Here is a 19,031-nt window from a genome sequence, read left to right on the forward strand (position 1 = left end):
AAGTTTAACATAAAGGGACACAGGTGATCCGTTCTCTCCTACTTAGTATGGGTTGGCTGGCTCTGGTGCTGCTGTTGGGTTCTGGAAGGTCAACGGAAGAGAGGATTATGATGAGCTTTCTGGAATTTTAGGTTCTGGGCCTACTTTGCAGATTGGATTCCTGTGCAAAGTCCCCGCCCCTTCCTCTGTACTTTCTGTTTGCCCTGGCCTTGTTGAAGAGGCAGCAGGAGCCAGAAGGCCTGCTGTGCAGCCTTCAGCATGCCAGTCGCTTATTCTGTCATATGGCTTCATACCTCGCTTTTATAACGTGTAGCTAAGGACCATTGGCTTAGATAGGTGGATACTGAAAAGGAATTTCTGACACCTGAGGAGTTCTCCTGTCTTCTAAATGTGAAGGACTGAGGTGTGGACCTGCGTGTTACACAGGGTAGAGCAGACTCTGCAGTGTGTGGGCTAGCTCAGACCTGTGTGTTAAACAGGGAGCAGGCTCTGCAGTGTATGGGCTAGCTCAGACCTGCGTGTTACACAGGGTAGAGCAGGCTCTACAGTGTGTGGGGCTAGCTCAGACCTGCGTATTACACAGGGTAGAGCAGGCTCTGCAATGTGCCCTATGGGGCTAGCTCAGACATGCGTATTAGACAGGGTACAGCAGGCTCTGCAGTGTGCCCTGTGGGGCTAGCCCCACCATGAAACCTTGCCCTTATTGAGGCTTCTGAAAGAGCTACATGGTTCTAAGTAACTGCTTAGGTGTCCCAAAGCAGCTCAAGATATATTTCTAAGAACGCCATATCCAGGAGACCTGAGATTCTTCTCTTTTAGATTTCTTGGTTTTAGGAAGAGTATAGGCCAAGCTAAGGATTCAGCTCGTGGTTACACAGCCGGTGTCAGAAGCTGATAGTAAAATCCTTGTTTTTCTCTTCCTGAGTTTTAACTAAGTGGGCAAGACTGGCACACAAGAAGAGATAGTAATAATCTAAGACGGTGGTAGGTGCCAGAAGGGAGGCTGGCTTCCGGTGTAGGCTCCTTGAGAAGGAGCCAGCCGGTATCACAGTCACAGCTAGTGTAATCTGGGGAAGCCTTCCTGGAGGAGGGGGAGCTGTAGATGATATGTCTGCAGATCTTCCTCAAAGATCATTACATTATAAACTGAGAGGAGAAGGGGCACCAGGGGCAGACTGGGAGAGCTTGAGGCGGTTCGAGGGTGCTGAGTAGGCAGGGCAAGCTGTATTTGCTGCTTTGCCCCTGTCGTCCCGGCATCCTGAGTAGGGAGCTTATTTGGGAACACCACTTTCTTCCTGCTCCTTTGCTTGGGCACCTGTCCAAAGCAGGTGCACTGGAAGTTACTAGCAAGAAATTACCTTGATTAAAACAGGGGAGAATAAAGAGAAAAGGATTGTGGTATTTTCTAGAGGAGGGTCTCAGAAGTTCCTGAGAGTATTGAAACCTGGAGCCTGGCTTCCACCAAAGAGGCAGCTGGCGTGCCTTGTTGCTCCTGAGGGACAGGGCCATCCGTGAATTATTTAGACCCTGGACTCAGTGTCTGCCGAGCAAAATCCTGTGGGCAGGAGCCTGTGTTATCGCGCTGAGAAATCATCAGAAGCTCGGGTGGAGGAAGAGCTGACTGCGTCCTGGAGATACTGCGCATGCTCCCTGTCCCGGCGACCCGCACTCTCATTAGCATGACGCATGTTGACAGATTTGGCCAGGAACAACATGAAAATCACATAGGAATATAGGGCGTTTATGTAGGGAAAACCACTCTGCTTAGATTTCCCAGCAGTGAGGACAACCCAGGTGTAGATCTATTTGATGATGCTTACTGTTGCTCTCGGTGCATCGCCTTGCTGGCCTGTCGCTGGCTGGCGGGCCTGTATTTGCATCTCCCAAGCTTACTGGCCTGGGGAGGGCTGCTGGGACGGGTCAACCTTAGCTCTTCGTGGACAGGGCGGTCTGCTGCTCCGAGGCCTGTTTTGATGCTAAGGCCTGTGCCCGGTCACACTCTTGGTTCTTTCTCCCCACCCTTCCCGGTGCCTGTTCAGTGTGGTTTCTTCACCTTTATAGTTCCTGGAAAAGCTACCTTGGGTGTGGATACCTGCAGGCAGGACCAGACGGATTTATGTCCCCCTTTCTCATTCGCTTTCAAACTATGCTGCCCAGGAACAGTGCGTTCTCCTGCCCCATAAGCCCCTCTAAAACTCTGTCCCCATAGCTCTGACCACCAGTGCGCATTGCCCTTACTCTGTGTAGGTCAGAAGAGCAGGCCTGGCTGTCTAGCTTTCCTCGGACCTCTCTCTTTACAGAGTACCTGGAGGGAGGGCCCAGGTCTCTGGCCAGCTGGTAAAACATTCACTAGCTTAGCAACACCTGTTTGCCAAAGGTGGGGCCTCTGGCCTGGGGTGTTCTTTTGTCCATATAAGGAAGGTTTGCCTGTGCGATAAGAAATGACTTGGCTCAGTTCGGTTAGGGTAGAAGGCTCGGGAGACTGCATTCTTTTCCCAGCACCTTGGTGCTTGTTACTAGTGTAACTTACTGTTTTGCTTTGCGGTAGTGAGGTCAGTTCTGACACGACCAGTAGAACGAGGTAGACAGAGGGTGAAATGGGCAGGGTTAGTTAGGCTGGCGGTGCTCTGGTATTTCAGATTCTGTTGTGTGTGTATGAAGGGCATGGGAGGAAGACGGGAGAATGAGAACACTCCGTACTCCAAGGAGCAGAGCTAGTAATTGCTACCGGTGGAGAAATACCTTTACCTTTTCTTTCAGTTTTTCTTGTAGTTTTCCTAAATCCTTAATCCCAAAGTACAAATATGACAGCCTGGCCGCGAAGGATTATTAGCCTTCATATAACATGGGTCTTTTGTAACTTGCTTCATGCTTTGTGAGTTACTGTTTTGTAGTAATAAAGAGTTGTGCTTTTTAAATTTCTCTTTCTGTGTCTTTGTGTGTGTGAAGGGGGTGTGTGTGCGCGCACGCTCGTAGACACACATGATTGAGCACATATATTGAGGTCAGGGGACAGTTTGTGGGGGTTGTCCCTCTCCCATATGTGGGCCCCTGATGTTGAACCTAAGTCATCAGGCAGGCCCTCACTGTTACCTGCCGAGTCATCTTGTCTTCCTCTAAAGGAAGATTTTGACTGTGGTTTTGCTGGTGGGGGAGGTAAGCCGAAGGGAATGGGCTCTGTGACTACTTAATGGAGTAGGTAGGGCAAAAAGGTAAGGCAGTAAGAACCGGCCGGAGGCAGCAAGGTAGAGAGGTGTCGCAGGTTGTGGAAGGGTGGTGTGACTTGGGTCTGCTTCCCGGACCCACGCAGTAATGGAAGAAGGATTCTAATAATAGTATTTCTGTTTGCTGAAAGGAAAAACTCCAGGGACATTGTCTGAGATTGCCTGTCACAGGAACTTGATGGTAGCAGTTGGGAATAGTGATTCACACTTGTAGGCCGAGCGCGCGGGAGGCTGAAGCAGGAGGACCACTGGATTTCTGGTCAGCCTGGGCTACAGAGCTCAACCTTGCCTTAAAAAAAGAAAAAAAAAATTGAAAGGCAAATCTGGAAACGATAGTGTAAAGCGTCAAAGAATTCAGCCAAACTGTTTATGTGAAACCTCATTTTCTTACTCTCTCTTTCAGCTCTGGGGTTGGTTTTCTAAATCCTGGGATTAGATGTGTACAAACGCCTGTCACAATCTAGCATTTGGCCATCCTCTCCCGGACATCTTCAGTCTTGTTAATGTTTGGACTTTCAGGAAATGAGCATCCAGAGTTTACCCTTTCAAGTTTGTGTGATGCAGGAAAAGCATTTATCTCCCCACCCCAGGACAGCACAAAGGCTCCCAGAGCAGAGGCTTAATCTCACCGCCTGTGTTCTCATTCACAGCGTATGAACTAAACCCTGCAGAATCTTAGTGTGCAGATCCATCAAGTATGAAAAGAGGAACAAAACCAAATAAAACAAATCCCATTCACAACAGAGCTCTCAAAGTAGCAAGTTTTGTGTGAACTAGTAAAGAATGTGTCGAACTCTGACCTAAAGCCGATGTGGTGGAGGTTTGTGTGTGGAGACGCACGGATTTTAGACTTACCTTGCTATAGCCTTCCAGTTTTTCTAAAAAGCTTAGAGACCATTACTTAGTCGATGAGATAGACTAAGAGTTCTGAAGAAATGAAGATCCGGAGAGTGTACTGACTCAGTCAGCCTGGGCATGGACCTGTTGGCTCTGCTACTCACTAGCTATGCAACCCTATGTGCTGTATGTATGGAGACCACCATAGGGTCAGTCACGTGAGAAAATAGACGTGAAACTTTTGTTTCTCAGGTTTTGAGATAGGGTCTCACTCTGTCACTCTGTCTGGCCTGGAACTCTGTGTTGACCAGGGTGGTCTCAGACTCACAGAAATCTACCTCCACTGTATCCTAAGTGCTGGATTAAAAGTGAACGTCACGCATGCACCCAGCCCGTAAGCTACACGGTTTGATGGTGGCTTTATGACTGTCTTAGTTACCTTTTTATTGCTGTTAAGAGACACTGTGACCAAGGAAACTCAGAGTTTTTTTTTTTTTTTTTTTTAGCTTAGAGTTCTAAAGGGTAACTCCATGGCCATCATTGGAGAGTGGGAACATGGCAGGCAGGCAGGGTGCTGGAACAGTAGCTGAGAGATCACATCTGATCCACAAGGATGAGAGAGAGAGAGAGAGAGAGAGAGAGAGAGAGAGAGAGAGAGAGAGAGAGAGAGAGAGGAATGGCTTAGCCTTTTGAAACCTCAAAGCCACCCTCCAGTGTCACACTCCCTCCAACAAGACCACACCCCACAGTCCTTCCTAAACAATTCTGCCACCTAGGGACCAAGCAGTCAAATCTCTGAGCCTATCAGGCTCTCCTCATTTAAACCACCACAGGATCATTCATTGCATATGAGGACCGGTCATTGAGACTGAAGCTATGACATTCAGCCCAAACTTGGGCCCTCATGTCACATAGGAATACTTTTAGGATATACAGCAATTTTTATGACTGTATATTCTAACCTGTTTGGTTTATGGATAAAGACTGCATTGGCATCAACCTTTCTTGGTAGATGCCAATGCACAAAATTAGGAAGTTTCTTGGTGGCACTTGGATGAGCCTTTGCACCAAATGCCCTTCTTCTAATTTCTTACTAATTAATACCCCATTGCTTCTTGTTGCTTCTGTCTACAGATCACTGCACAAACTTGGCTATACCCTTTCTCACAGACGCCGCTTGTGTGAGGCTTGAGTTGTTTTCTTCCTGTAGCTGCCTTGCAACCATAGCTGTCTGTGCTTCACCTTGGAAACTGCTGCAGTTAGAAGGCAGGCACAGCCATTTATCAGACCTGGGTGAGCGATGGCACTGTTTAGATGAGGGGAAAAAATGAGATGAACTAAAATTGTACACTTTGTTAGAAAGATGGGTAAATATTCTGAAAACTCTTCTCTTTAATGTCCCCTTTGGCGTGCCACATTCCCTGCATTAGTCCTAACTAATATCTCGGGGATATTACTTCTGAGGTCACTGTAAATAAAGCTGTGGACTAGACCTTGGGCCTTTTGCTTCATTCGGGTATAGCAAAGGTTCCCGTAAGTTCTTTTCCTCTTGACATCATCCTTTCCCTGATCAAAGCTCTGCCTCCTCTTGGCTAAGGCTGATGGCTCCGCCCTTGAGCCATCTTCTCCATTTCCTCTACCTGTGCCAACTTAGGGCTGGCTGAAACTTCTGCAGACATTAGGCTTACCTGGGCCCTGGATCTCTTTGCCTGGCTCTCTGATGTCATTTACAAGTATGTGTCACCTCTTCTCTTTATTCCTTCGGGTAACCAGACTTTTGCTGGTTCTGACCCATTGGTCTGATCCACCCCTGGCCTACTGTCTGCCTCATTTCCCAGTCCCTTTGGTAACATGTGATGCTGTCCCTTTCCTCCTCCTTGGGTGTCTCCCTTTTTGGATTTTCATTCTGTATGTATATGTACTGGTGGTTTTCTTTCCATTTTTGGCCGTGTTGGGGGTAGAGTCTAGCACCCCTGAGTATAGACAGAAGTACACCTGAGCTATAGCTACGGTCACCCACTGTTTTCTTCTTCCCAAGGCTGTATCTTTCCCCAGACCCTCCTTAGCTGCTTGCTTTATTCCTCCCTTCCTCGGTGTAACCCCACTAAATCAACTGTTGCCTCTGTGCTCCAGAGTGTATCTGCAGCTTTGACCTCTCCTTCTGCATCCTCGACCACTGTGGACATGTCACCTGTGGTGTTGCAGATGACCCCGAGTTGGCCTGCCAGAAGGGAATGCTCATCATTCCTTTTTTATACCCCCCAGCCAGCTCTAACGCCAAGCTTTCTTGACTATCCTTTGAACGTCCCACATTCGATTAGTTACCAAAGTTCTTCAGGTGAACTCTTACGTCAGTCCGTTCCTTTTTAGCCGTATTGCCACACCCTCATAGCTCCTTTGACCTGGGCAGTTGCAGCAATCACCCAGGTGACTTGTTGCCTTCAGTCTCTCTTATCTACCAAGGTAATCACTGCTGGAGCACAGGGTAGATGCTGTTCTCCTCTGGCTCAAGATTCTCCTCTGTTTCAACATTCTCCAAGCCCGTGCTTGATTCTAGCTTGTTTGCGTGCTTCTCTTTCAAACCGACAGCTCCTTTGTGCTTCCGCTCGCCAGCCACATCGCCTGTTCTATCCTCTGACAGTTACATAAGGATGCTTCATCCTTTCTCTAGGGTGATGCTCTCTGCCAGGGTTCCAGGGACAAGTCCAGATGCCATTGTATCCTGGGGTGCTTCCGAACTAGGTGTGGCCTCCTTCTTCTCTGGACTCCTCATGCATTCTTTAGTATTCGACTGTTTGCCTGTAATTTGTCCATTGCTATTTGTCCAGCAACTCTCCCGGTTATTTTGAATCCTCTAAAAAATAATGTGGGGACCTTGCACATTTGGAGTGCTATAAACGCAGCCCAACTGATAGTGGAAGTCATGTCTCCGGCTAGCCTCGATTTTCTCCCAGCTGCTGACCACCCAGAGGTGGTCAGGTGGGCCTGCAGAGTTGTGTCCCATGCTTGCTTGGCCCCGTCCCACCAAATGGATGTTCCTGTGGGGTTACTGAACCCTTCTTCGGCCTCAACACCTTTCTTTCTGGTACTTAGGTCCATTCACTCTGTGTGGTTTAGCTCAGCTCTTAGGATTGGGTGTGACTATACCATGACTCGCCTTTCCATTACACTGCATGTAACCTGGCTAATTAGAAAGCTCACTTAATGCACTTCCCCATACCAGAGAGCCTATGAGGATGATAACTGAGTGTGGACTCACAAGTTCTTCCCTAAGTGGGTTAAAATTTAAAAAAAGAAAAGAAAAAAAGAAAATGTTATTAGCGGGCAGATCACTTTGTAACCTCGTTTTCAGTGCTATAGCTGGACAGAGAGTGACTCTTCATATCGTTGGCATATTTAACAGTGAAGTAGGACCCCTTGAAATAAAGATTCCCCCCTTGAAATAATCCCCATTGTACTTTATAGTTTTGATGTGATGGGAGAGAGAGTAAGGAGAGGTGACCTTCGAAAACTACATACATTCAGCTTTTGTAACAGCTGAGATTGAGAGTCCAAGGTTTCTTATAAGACAATGGGGTAATGAGGAAGCTTGACTGTCTCCAAAGTTAGGCTTTGAGAATCTTAGACCAAGAGTGCCTTCCAAAACCTGGCGTTTTGCTGTCTTGTCTAGCTTCAGTTTCACTGACAGAAACAGGAGGGCTTTAGAATGTTCTTCATCTTGAATGTAAAAATGTCTTTCAGTTGGACCTGCCTTGGGAGCCAAAAGTTGACAATGTGATTATTAAAAACACAGTTCTGTTGCTAAAAGAAGCTGGGACTGCTGAGGAGTGGGTGGTTAGCAGGCTTGCCATTCTCTTTGGCCCTGGTCAGGATGCATCATCTTGTGAACTAAAGCGAGGTTCGGGCTACCTCTTCGGTGCACACTGGTGGCCTTTAGGAAGGAATTTTTGAATTTGGATCTTGCAGTGTAGTGCTGAATGGCCTGGAATTTATGTGCAGACCAGGTTAGCTTAACCCGAGCATCAGTGCGCTGAAAATTACCTTGTGCTGTGATTGCTACCGGGTTTCAAGCTGGAAACGCCAAGTTTAACTGCCAGTTGTTGTGTGAGGGGAAAGGTGGGAAGAGGATAGAACCAGAGCCAGTTATTTCCTGCCGATACATTTTGATCACGTTATTTTCTACCTAGGATTTCTTTTTGGTAGACGTGGGTGAGAGAAGCAGCTAGGAAGAACCAAAAGTTTAGAGGTGTCGGTAAACAAATCAAAGTTCAATTTAAAGGCGATTGCTGTTCTCTTCCACAGGAATGTAAAGTTCTCAGGGTAGGGGATTCTGGGAGGTGTTTACCTGTGTACCTTCCTCCCACAATGCTTTGCACCGCGGTGCCCTGATAAACCTCCCTTGCATAGAGTTACAAACAGGGCTCATCACCTCGGAAATGTAATGCAGTAATGGCAGCTTGTCTGCGGAGGAGAGTCTCCGGCGGGCCTAGCTCTCCTTTCTGCGGGCTGTATCCTGCAGGGTGCCCAGACTGACTTTGTTTGACTTACGGTGGCGCCTAGCTGGGCCGCACTCGCGGTTGGCGCCCGCGCCGTGGCTGCCGGCGCCCAGGTGCACAGCGGCTGGGGCTGCGGAGCTCCGACCCGCCTCTGGGCCCTGCATCCCTTTTCAAATGATAGTAATCGCTGACTTTTCCGTTAGGCGGGGCCTCTCAACAAAACGTTGTAATTCCAGCAGCTTTGTGGGGCCTGGCCGCACGGGTCTGGGTCTGCAGGGTCGGCCTGCGTGCGCCCTCCGCGCTATTCGGCCTGCGTTTCCTCCACATTGCTGTTATGCTAATCAGGTGACATCACCGCGCAGCTCACCGCAGCTCCCGATTAAATTACAAACCGGCAGCGAGCGGGCGGGAGGGAGGTGTGCGCTGCTCTACGAGCAGGAGTGCAGCGTGCTTAGGGTTGGCCATATTTAAAATATTTTCCAGTAGGATCGTGCCTCCTTCCTTCTTTCCCTTCTTCCTCCTCCCGCCTCCCTCCCGGGAAATTTATTTCTAGCTTCCAGGCAAGGGCCACACAAGGAAGGAAATCCATAGGGGATTAGATGTTGGGGTGGTAACTCGACCGGTCTAAGGTGGACTCTGCAGCCAACTTTCTATCAGATCACGCTGCACCCATTTCCGACCGACCGGAATGCGACTGGCTTGAGGTCCAGCCCTTTCTCCTGGGCGGGAGCGGAGCCGCGGAAGCTGCTTGGAGTTGGATGGGGGTAGGAGGGGGCCGGAGCGGATTCCTACTGTGCAGCCGGCCTGGACGGTAGGTCAGGCATAATGGAATTGCAGAGAACGTCCAGCATCTCCGGGCCGCTGTCCCCGGCCTACACTGGACAGGTGCCTTACAACTACAACCAACTGGAAGGGAGGTTCAAACAACTCCAAGGTAAGTCCTCTCTGCCAAAGGCCAGGCCTGCTTGGGGGTGTTCGGAAGGGATCCTGGTGCTTTCTGAAGCTTTATTTCTGCCATATGGTTGTGACCCCAGTGGAGATAGCAGTCACACAGCCTCAGGTTGGCTGTGAGAACCTCATTGAGGCAGTAAAGGAAGCAGTTGCTCACAGTACTCCAGACTCTAGACTAGCCAGCCACCATTTGGAGTCTTCCTCTCCAATCCCTTTTGGTTCTAGGCTCTAGTTGTCAGGTATCTCACCTTCAGTTGTACGTACACACACACACACACACACACACACACACACATGCAGAAAAACACACCCTTCGGATTTTAGGAGATTAATGTTAATAGATTCATTAGTATGTATTTGGCTCCAGCCCGCCTCTTTAACTCCCTACCCCCAGTCTCTTACCTCCGGGAGCACTTAAAGGTGTAAAGTGCACTGCCCCGACCCAGTTCACTAGAACAATAGCAAAGGGGAAGAGGGAGTGGTCTTTTTGTTCTTAAGTCTTAGGTAAATTACAGTTTTAGTTCCAAGCCTAATTTTAACTCTTGACGTATTGTGTTGGGGGAGAGCTTTCCCATCAGTTTGGTGGGCTGTGTAATTCATAATAAAAGCCACTTATTGTTATTCCAGGGCTATGGGTTGATGACTTGGATCAACTACAGGTACTTTCTGGAGTCTGTGCCAGACTCCAAAGATTGAATACATCCAGTATTTTACTGCACGCGTTTTTATGGAGACCCGGATTCTGGCAATGGAATAAGCGTGCTGTGTTTCTGCCTGTATAGCCCTGGGCCGGCTCTGACCAGCCAGCAGGCCTTGGTCAGCAACTCTGCCTATATGTGAGGGGGGAAAAAAGTTTGTAGCTAAAAGCAGAGCTTGTACTTGGAAGCCTTTAGTGTCATGTAATGGGCAGGAATAGCTCTAGGACGGTAAAGAATATTAGAAGACTGTTTCTGATTTTAACTCTGTGGCCTCAGTGTGCTTCCTTCCAGGATGTAAGGAAGCAAGCAGTTTGGCCCTGGTTTGTTGGGAAGGGTGGTACATTTCATTCATTGGTTTGCTTGTCTCCTGAAGTAGTTGACAGCATTGGTTTTTGTTGTTGTTGTTGTTTTGGGTTTTTTTTTATTTTTAATGAGGCGGAACCGGGTGTAATTTTAAACATTTGCTAGATGGTATTCCTTCAGCAGTCACCTAAGAGATAGGTAGGTCCTTAATGGTAAGGAATCAACTCTTTGGTCACAACTCCTTGAATCTTTGAAGGTGGAATTTTCTTCTTTTGAAAACTTAGGTGAGGGAGCTTACAAGTAGTGAAATAGAAAACATTCATTTTCTAGATTCTTTAGGAGCCTTACACTTCTAGAATCCGAGGAGCCCAGAATGCTTCCTTTTCCCTCCGGCCTGGGCTCAGGAGAAGCTCCTGTGGGATTCAGTCTGAAACCCTTCATTAGTCTCTAGCCTGTCCATGTTATGTAGTTTCAGAAAAAACGTCCAGCCGTGGAAAATATAAGAAAGATAGTGTTGGGTGGAATGCTCTCCCAGACCCACCCTGAACAAAAGGCTGTTATTCTAAAAGGGTTAAGTGTGGTTGTAAACTGCTCACCCAGCAGGGTGGGGCTTGCTCACAGGAAATGTCTTAACTGTCCTCTCTGGACAAGGAAACAGTTTTTTTAAAAAAATTACACAAATGCCCTGGATATTTTGGTCCACGTGTTTTTTCCTCAAGGAAATCTCATAAAAGTGGTGAACATTAAGTTGGGTGGTAAATACATAATTTTTTTTAGAAATGACCTTTGTCCCCTGCTTTTGCTCCGGATAGCTTTATTTTTAAGTACTGTGGTTTTGAGTTGCGTAAGTTTAGTGTTGGTATTTCTACAACAGAAAACCACCTGTGTTGAGGAACTGAGAAAGGGTGAATTAACTTTCAAATAGGATGGGTCACAGGATCACTAACTTCTGACAGTGTCCTAGTGAGGAATAAAAGAGATTGTGGTTTAATCCTTCAGAGGATGTTGATAAAAACCTTTCTCTGCTCTTAGCCTTTAGTGTGGTGGTCTAATATTTGTAGTTCTTGTAGACATTATTTATGATAACGTAGATTCTCTGTGCTGATGTAGGAGTCTGTCTTACTCCTGGTGTGACCTTAGTTCTTGCCTCCCAGTGTATGGTATGTTTTGTTGGTGGTGTCCTTGTTTCTTTTTATGCTTTCTGTAGAATTTATATATTTAGCATCAGTGGCTGGGGAGTGCTTTCATTTCGTGGAAGTATGATGTTGCTCTATTTTTTGCTGGATGCGGTTGATTGGGTTTGCTCCGCTAGCAGCCGTCTGATATAAGAGGAATCTGGTCTGTTGAGATAACATAGTGTGTAGAGATTTATGGGCCTGTGAATAAGTGTGGGGGAAAAACACCTCATTGGTCTAAGGAACAATACTGAGAGATACTGGTTTTGTTTTGCTGGTTTGTTTGTTTGTTTTTATCATGGCATAAGAGAGGTTAGTGTCTTCAACTCCTGACCTCTAAACTTAGCCTCCAGTACGCAGCTTTCTTTAATTTTTCTACCTGCTGAATTAAATGATCACTTTCTTCAGGTCAATCAGTGTGTTATAAAATTGTATTTGTTTTCTTGTTGTTTTCTAGATAAGGGAGGAATGTTGAAACAATTGAATTCAGCTCCAATGCTTAGAAAACTAGTTAACAGAAAAGTTCATGATACCTTTCCTCCAGTGTCCCGTCTGCCAGCTTTAGTCCTCGTGGGAGAATACTCTGCCGTGTTACTCTCCTACAGTGTTTTCATGTGCTTATTGTAGAAGAAAAATTACAGCATGGCTTTCAGGGATTCCTGTAAATGGCCTTGTCTAGGGGCCTTTCTCTTCTAACTCCTCTAGGCCTTTCACCCCGGAGCACTGATCCCTTGGCCGTGGCAATGAGGTTGAAGCAAAGGCAGGATCTAGATGAAAATAAGTTTGTTGTCTTCTTTGCACCTTGCTCTCTGGTCAGCCCCTTTCTGGAGAAGTGCTTTCTGGAGCTTCTGGTTTGAGGAGTTTGCCCTAGAAGGGCTCCCAGTATGAAGAAGGAGAATGATGAACTTCAGACCACAGGAGTTCATTTCTATGTTCATTATATGCTGAGAGTTGCTTTTGAATTTCGTGCGTGTTTGTGTGTGAGTGTGTGCTCGCTCGCGTGTGTGAATGTGCCCTTGGAGGTGAGAAGAGAGCATCAGATTCCCTGGAGGTCAAATTACAGGTTGTAGTGGCCCACCCAGTAATAGGTGGGAACTGAACTCCAGTCCTCTGAAAAAGTAGCAAGCAGTCTAACCATTCGGCTGTCTTCCCAGTCTCTTAAATCTAAAAAGTAATTTGATTACTTATGCTGTATGTGTGCGTGATACATGTATGAAGGTCATAGGATTGCTCTTGGGAGCGGCACACCTCCTTCAGCCTTATACATGCACCCTGAGCATTGAACTCACTTCAGCCTTGCTCAACAGGCTCCTTTACCTACTGAGTTGTTTGGCCAGCCCTCAATTCCCTGTCTCCCGTCTCTACGGCTGAGCCACCATTTTCAAGATAGGGATTTATACAATCCACGCTGGTCTCAAACTCACTATGTAACTGAGTCTGACCTTAAATTTCTCATCGTGTTTTGACTTTTCAAATGTTGGGATTACAGGCGTCCACCACCATGCCTGACTATTTTAATTTCTTAGCTCTCAGAGAAAGAACAGTAATGATTTTATACCCATGAGTCATAAAGAATATTTACTTATCTACCTGTTTATCTATTTCTTTATTTTTCAAGGCAAGGTTTCTCTGTGTATTCCTAGCTGACCTGGAACTCTGTCTAGACTAGATTCGCCTTGAACTCAGAGATCCTTCTGCCTCTGTCTCCCCATGCTAGGATTAAAGGCGTGTGCCCCCCCACCACCATAGAACAGAGAAGAATATTTACTCATAAGTTTTTAGTAAACCTTTCAGTTTGCTGTATGACTTAAAATATTTGCTTTACCTAATTTTATTAGCCTTAGGGAAAGAAATTTTTTTTAGTCTAGATTTGCTTGCTGGGAAGATAGTCTACATTAAGTTTTTCAAGAGAAATGTTCGATATTTCCTATTATAATGTGAGCAGGATTGATGATGTGATATTTTTTTTTAAGATTTATTTTCTGTATGAATGTTTTACCTGCATGTGTGCATATACATCACGGTGCCTCAGGTCCTCGGATGTTAGAAGAGAGTGTCGGATCCCCTGGACCTGGACTTGGAGGTGGCTGTGAGCCTCCCTATAGTGGATAGGGGCTAAATCTGGTCCTCTACAAGAGCAGCAAGTGCTTTGGACCTCTGAGCCAACTCTCCAGACCCAAGTGTTTGTTTGTAGTTTGTTTATTAGTTTTTTGAGGCAGGGTGTCTCTGTGAAGCCCTGGCTATCCTGGAACTCACTTTGTAGACCAAGCTGGTCTCAAACTCAATAGAGATCCGCCTGCCTCTGCCTCCCTTGTGCTGGGATTAAAGGCGTGTGCTACCACTGCCCAGCAAGTGTGTTTTTCTTGTATGTGTGTAAGTGCAAATGGCCCTCATGTATGGAATATCCGTGGAAGCCAGAGAGGGTGTTACATCTGCTGGAACAAGAGTTACCCAAACCTGATCCTTTCTCTACCAAAGCAGCAAGCCTCTTCCAGCAGCAATTTTTTTTTTTTTTTTTTTGAGGAGGGTTGGGGCAGGATTTATATGAGAACATTTTATGGATTTTATGAAGCTTGATATATTCTTTCTGTGGGGAGGACAACTTTGTGGGGCAAGTCATCGAATCAGATTAAACCTTTCACCAGTTTCTTCTCAGAATTAAGCCCTAATAGATTTGTAACTCCACCCTGTTTTTGAATGATGTGTTTTATGTAATTATTGTCATAGCACTTAACTTTAATATGTATCATCATGCTTAATAGAGTTTTTTAGAGTACTCAGTGAGAGAGCTACTTAGTAAATTCCAAATAAATGTACATTTCCTTAGTACAAGTAATCCTGTGGGGCAGATATTCAGTTGCTCTTTATAAAGACAGAAGCGATTGTTTTTAGCTAGTCAGAATGAGGCTAGCTCTTCAGAATTCAGGTTTTCGACTCCAAATTTGACAACCCTCCTGTAGTACCACCAGTGTATGGGCTAGGTGTGAGTTGTTAGTGTGTGCAGAGAGCTGCTCCGATTCCAGTTGAGGTCGTCAAGGGGACGCCAGACTGCTGCGGTCCTGAAGGGCAGTGTTTAGGCAGGCTGCTGACAGGATCCCTTGAGTCCAGTTATGTAGCAAAGCAAGGTGCTGGGTGTCTTCATGGCAAAGTGCAGCAAGGAGACCGTGCTCTTCTGCTTTATGGAAAGCTGGGGAAGGTCTGGAAGACTGTTCCACACTGCTGCCTCTTGTCTCATCCCGTGCCCAAGAAGGTCTGCTCTCAGCTCAGGTGCTGCTTTGTCTCTTCATGACTTTCCATAGCGCCTCACACCTTCCTCAAAGTCAGGCCTAGGAAGTAAGAGCTGGCTCCGCAAAAACTTAGGATGTGATTTCATTAGCACATACGTCAAAGTATCATCCCCCGTCCTGTGCCTGGTGCTCCATTCTGCAGAACGCTGTAACCCTGCCTGACCTTTTTTCCTCCCTTCGGACCCTCCACTTAGTTCCTTTCACTGGGAATCACCTCACGAGCTAGGTCATTACTTAGAGGTTTAGTTCAGACACGCTGGCTTTCCCACAGAGAAGGAAAGTCAAAACCCCTGTTTGGTTTCTCTCCCCTGAAATGTAAACTCGCAGCCTGTGGTCACTCCGCTGTGATTTGCACAGGTCACCTTGCAGCTTCAGCGCGGTTAGTTCCCTCAGTTTCCCACCTGGGAGCCGGCGATCGAGCTGGCCCCTCGTAGACTCTCCCTTCACACAGAGGAGCACTGAGTATCTGCTAAGAGCGTGGACCACCTTGTTCAAAGAGATGGAGGCTGCAAGATGAGGACCGTCAATCAATAGTAACAACACGTCTTGGGAACTTGCTAGAAATATAAATTCTCAAGTTCTAAGCTTTGTGAAGCTGGAACTCTGGCGCTTCCCAACCGTAAGTGTTTTTAACTAACTTGCTAGGTACTCTGTGCGCCTGCCTCCAGTTGCTTCTGTTCAAATGCAGGCGTTCAAATCCGATTTTCTACTGAGAAATGAAAACTTGGGGGCGGGGGATATATTTAGAAGAAAATTGTATAATAAGGGAAAAGGCATTTAGCTAGTCAGGAGTGAGTTCAATCCTGCTGGATTTAAGGAAGCCACTTAACTGCGAGCCTGCATCACTCCGTCTTCCGTATGGGGTCAGTTACCCCATTCTCCTACTGAGTGAGCTCAAGATAATAGGATGTCTAGGCTCTGAGGATGACTCTATGTTCCCAACACATAGCCTGTTAGATTTAACCTCAGGAACAAAAATCCTAGCAACTTGGAAAGGTGGTAGGTAGAACCTGGCCACAACCCTGCTCTGATTGATGTCTGAAGATCTGGGCTTAGCTCCTTCTTAAAGTAGCTTCCAAGCTTTACTTTACCAGGGTGGTGTGGACAGCAAGTGCCGCCGTCTTCCAAGTTTCCCAAGAAATGTGCGGGTGCTATCAGCAGCACAAAGCTTGCCGTTGTCTTCACTGTTATATTTCCCTTTAAAGAAAATTTAAGCTACACGGAAATCCTGTCCCCAAAAAACAAAACAAAACAAAAAAAAGTGCCAACAGACTGTGAGAATTCCAGCGCTGGCTGGAGAGATGGCTCCGTGATTAAGAGCACTGGCTGCTCTTCAGGTGGCCCTGGTTCAGTCACCAGCACCACAGGGCAGCTCGCCGCGACTCTCTGTAACTCCAGTTCCAGGGGATCTGATGCCATTGCACATAACATGAAATAAAAGTTAAATAAAAAAAAGTCAGTGTTCTCCTGACTCCAGGGTTGTTAAGGTTTTAGCTTTCTGTGCTGGAAAATGACGCAGATCACAGCTTTCCCTTGGCAGCTGTAAGTCCGTCATGCTGGAATCCCACTGCATCAACCCAGACAGATATAAGACGCCAGCGGTTCTCAGAGTTTGCTACTCTTCTCCTTCCATGACTACTTCACGAATGACTCTGAGGTCCAGCCATAAAAAAATAAAGTCAAAAGTTGTGGACACGAATACGGGCATTCTAAATAAGCATGTTTCTAGTCTTTGCCAGGTCAGTTTAATTAAAAAATTTTGCAGTTCTAAACCATCTAATGAGTGCACAGAACTTGCCACTTGAAGCTTACTAGTAGGTCAGGCTGGGGCACTTTAAGTAGAAGCAAGAAGAATCCTAGTCAGGAAAAAAGTAGAATAAAGCTGACTTTAAAATGCAGTGCTTGAGCCGGGCGATGGTGGCGCACGCCTTTAATCCCAGCACTTGGGAGGCAGAGGCAGGCGGATCTCTGTGAGTTCGAGACCAGCCTGGTCTACAAAGCTAGTTCCAGGACAGGCTCCAAAACCACAGAGAAACCCTGTCTCGAAAAACCAAAAAAAAAAAATAAATAAATAAATAAATAAAATGCAGCGCTTGTTTTCTGGTTTCTTATTGTGAACACGTTTGCTGATGGCCTGCTTTTCTCTGAGCTGTGGTCTTCTGGTTGGAAGATGTGTGGGTAAGGTGCAGCCTGAGCTGACCAACAGATCTGTCTGTACTCTGGTTCCTAGAGTGCCGAGGGAGAAAGAGAAAGAGACGGGGAGTGTTGAGCCGCCGCATCGCATTGGATTTTGTTTGTCTTAAATATAAAGGTAGTTTCAGGCCTTGTTTTGAAAAGTCAATCCTAAGAGGAGGCAGGCAGCCAGTCGACATTGCATTTTTTGGGATGCCGCATCTAGAAACTGTGCAGCTTCTTTGAAGTTTGGACTCCGAGGCTCTCGGAACCTTGGAGAACCTTGCTGTGGGACTCTGTAAATGATTTCCAATTGTTAGAACTGCAGCCGCTCAGGCCCACCCCAGACCTGCTGGCTCAGAACCCCTTAACCAGATCCTCAGGAGGTTTTTATGCACTTTCAAGCTTCTGAAGAAGCAGTCTTGGAAATGGCCTCCTGGATCAGAGGGTGATAAAGCCCTGGAAAGGGCATGACCTCCAAGTTTGAAGTTTGTTTTTTCACATATAGTTAATGTTGTACACAGTTTTGTTTGCTTAGCTATATTGTTTAACTACAAAAGATTACAAAAGTGATCTGACCAAATGTGTACTAGTTAAAGTTCAATATTTCTTTAGGAGATTAAAGGATTTTTATAAACTTAATTTTTGTTTATTTATTTTGAGGTAGCTGGCTTGGTAGAACTCACTTTGTAGGCCAGGCTGGCCTCAAACTTAAAAAGATTTGCCTGCCTGCCTCTGTCACCTAAGTGTTGGGATTAAAGATATGCTTGACCACCCAAGGACAAAATAAAGGATTAAAAAAAAAAAGATTGGGTAGCTGTTAGCTTTGTAAGTCATAGCAGAGTTTGACTGGAAATTTTAAGCTTTTTAATTCTGAAGTTAGAGAAATTGGTGAGGTTTTTTTAAAAAAAAAAAAAGTGTTACCCCTTGGTATTAGTGAAGAATTACAGAATTACTCTGGGGCCGGAGAGATGAGTCAGCAGTTGAAAGTACTCTTGGCATCGAACCTGAGTTGAGTTCCTAGCTCCCACATGGTGGCCCACAACCGTCTACCCTCAGTTCAGGGGAATATGATGCTCACTTAGGAGCTCCTCAGGTACTTGGCACACATCTGCTACTCATACAGAGATGTAGGCAAAACATTTATACACATAATATAAAAGATAAGTAAAAAAATTATTCTGGGCCAGAATTGTCTAAATTCCTTCAAAAGTTTTATATGGTGTTCAGTGAACTGGACTCAAGCCATAACTGCTTCTTAAAGATTTGTTGTTAGGTGTGCGACTGTTTTGCTTGCGTGCATGTATGTGTGCCACATGTGTGCCTGTTGGAGCCCTTGGAACTATGGGTGGTTGTCAGCTACCATGTGGGTGCTGGCAATTGAACCTGCGTACTCTGCTAGACCCACAAGTTTTTTTTGTTTGTTTGTTTGTTTTTTGTTTTGGCTTTTTTCTTTATGTGCTGTGGTGTTTTGCCTGCTTGTATGTCTGTGTGAGGGTGTCAGATCTTGGAGTTACAGACAGTTGTGAGCTGCCATGTGGGTGCTGGGAATTTGAACCCAGGTCCTGAAAGAGCAGTCAGTACTCTTAATGACTGAGCCGTCTCTCCAGCCCCAGCAAGTGCTTTTAACTGTTGAACTGTCTCTCCAGCTCTAGACTATTTTTTTTAATTAATCAGAAATATTCCTTGTGTTGTACAGTGATTCTTGTTTGCACCCTAGCCTTGTATGGTGATTTTATATTTATTTAATGTTGCTGTTCTTACAGTTGGTTAAACTATGTACAGTTTTCTTGCATACCAGACTTACCTAGTGGTACCTTCAGGTTTTGTTGTTAGTGTATTTGAAATATATTAAGTATATATTTTATTTGTTAGTTGCTTATTTTTT

At 46.0% G+C, this 19,031-nt stretch overlaps 1 protein-coding gene across 4 annotated transcripts in view; it reads left to right on the plus strand.

The window, feature by feature from the left end:
- The window catches only part of Sptbn1 (spectrin beta, non-erythrocytic 1), a 169,624-nt gene that overhangs the window by 61,209 nt on the left and 89,384 nt on the right, over positions 1 to 19,031 (plus strand). Inside the window, exon 1 of one of the 4 annotated variants that reach the window (XM_057771285.1) lies at positions 9,368 to 9,491. The exons of the other annotated variants lie outside the window; for them this stretch is intronic. Coding sequence (XP_057627268.1) covers positions 9,383 to 9,491 — 109 coding nt within the window. The 5' untranslated portion in view covers positions 9,368 to 9,382. Of the gene's footprint in view, positions 1 to 9,367; positions 9,492 to 19,031 lie in introns of those variants that run through there. 4 annotated transcript variants of the gene reach the window in all.

Source organism: Chionomys nivalis, chromosome 6 (genome assembly GCF_950005125.1).
Source record: "Chionomys nivalis chromosome 6, mChiNiv1.1, whole genome shotgun sequence".
Taxonomy (NCBI): Eukaryota; Metazoa; Chordata; class Mammalia; order Rodentia; family Cricetidae; genus Chionomys; species Chionomys nivalis.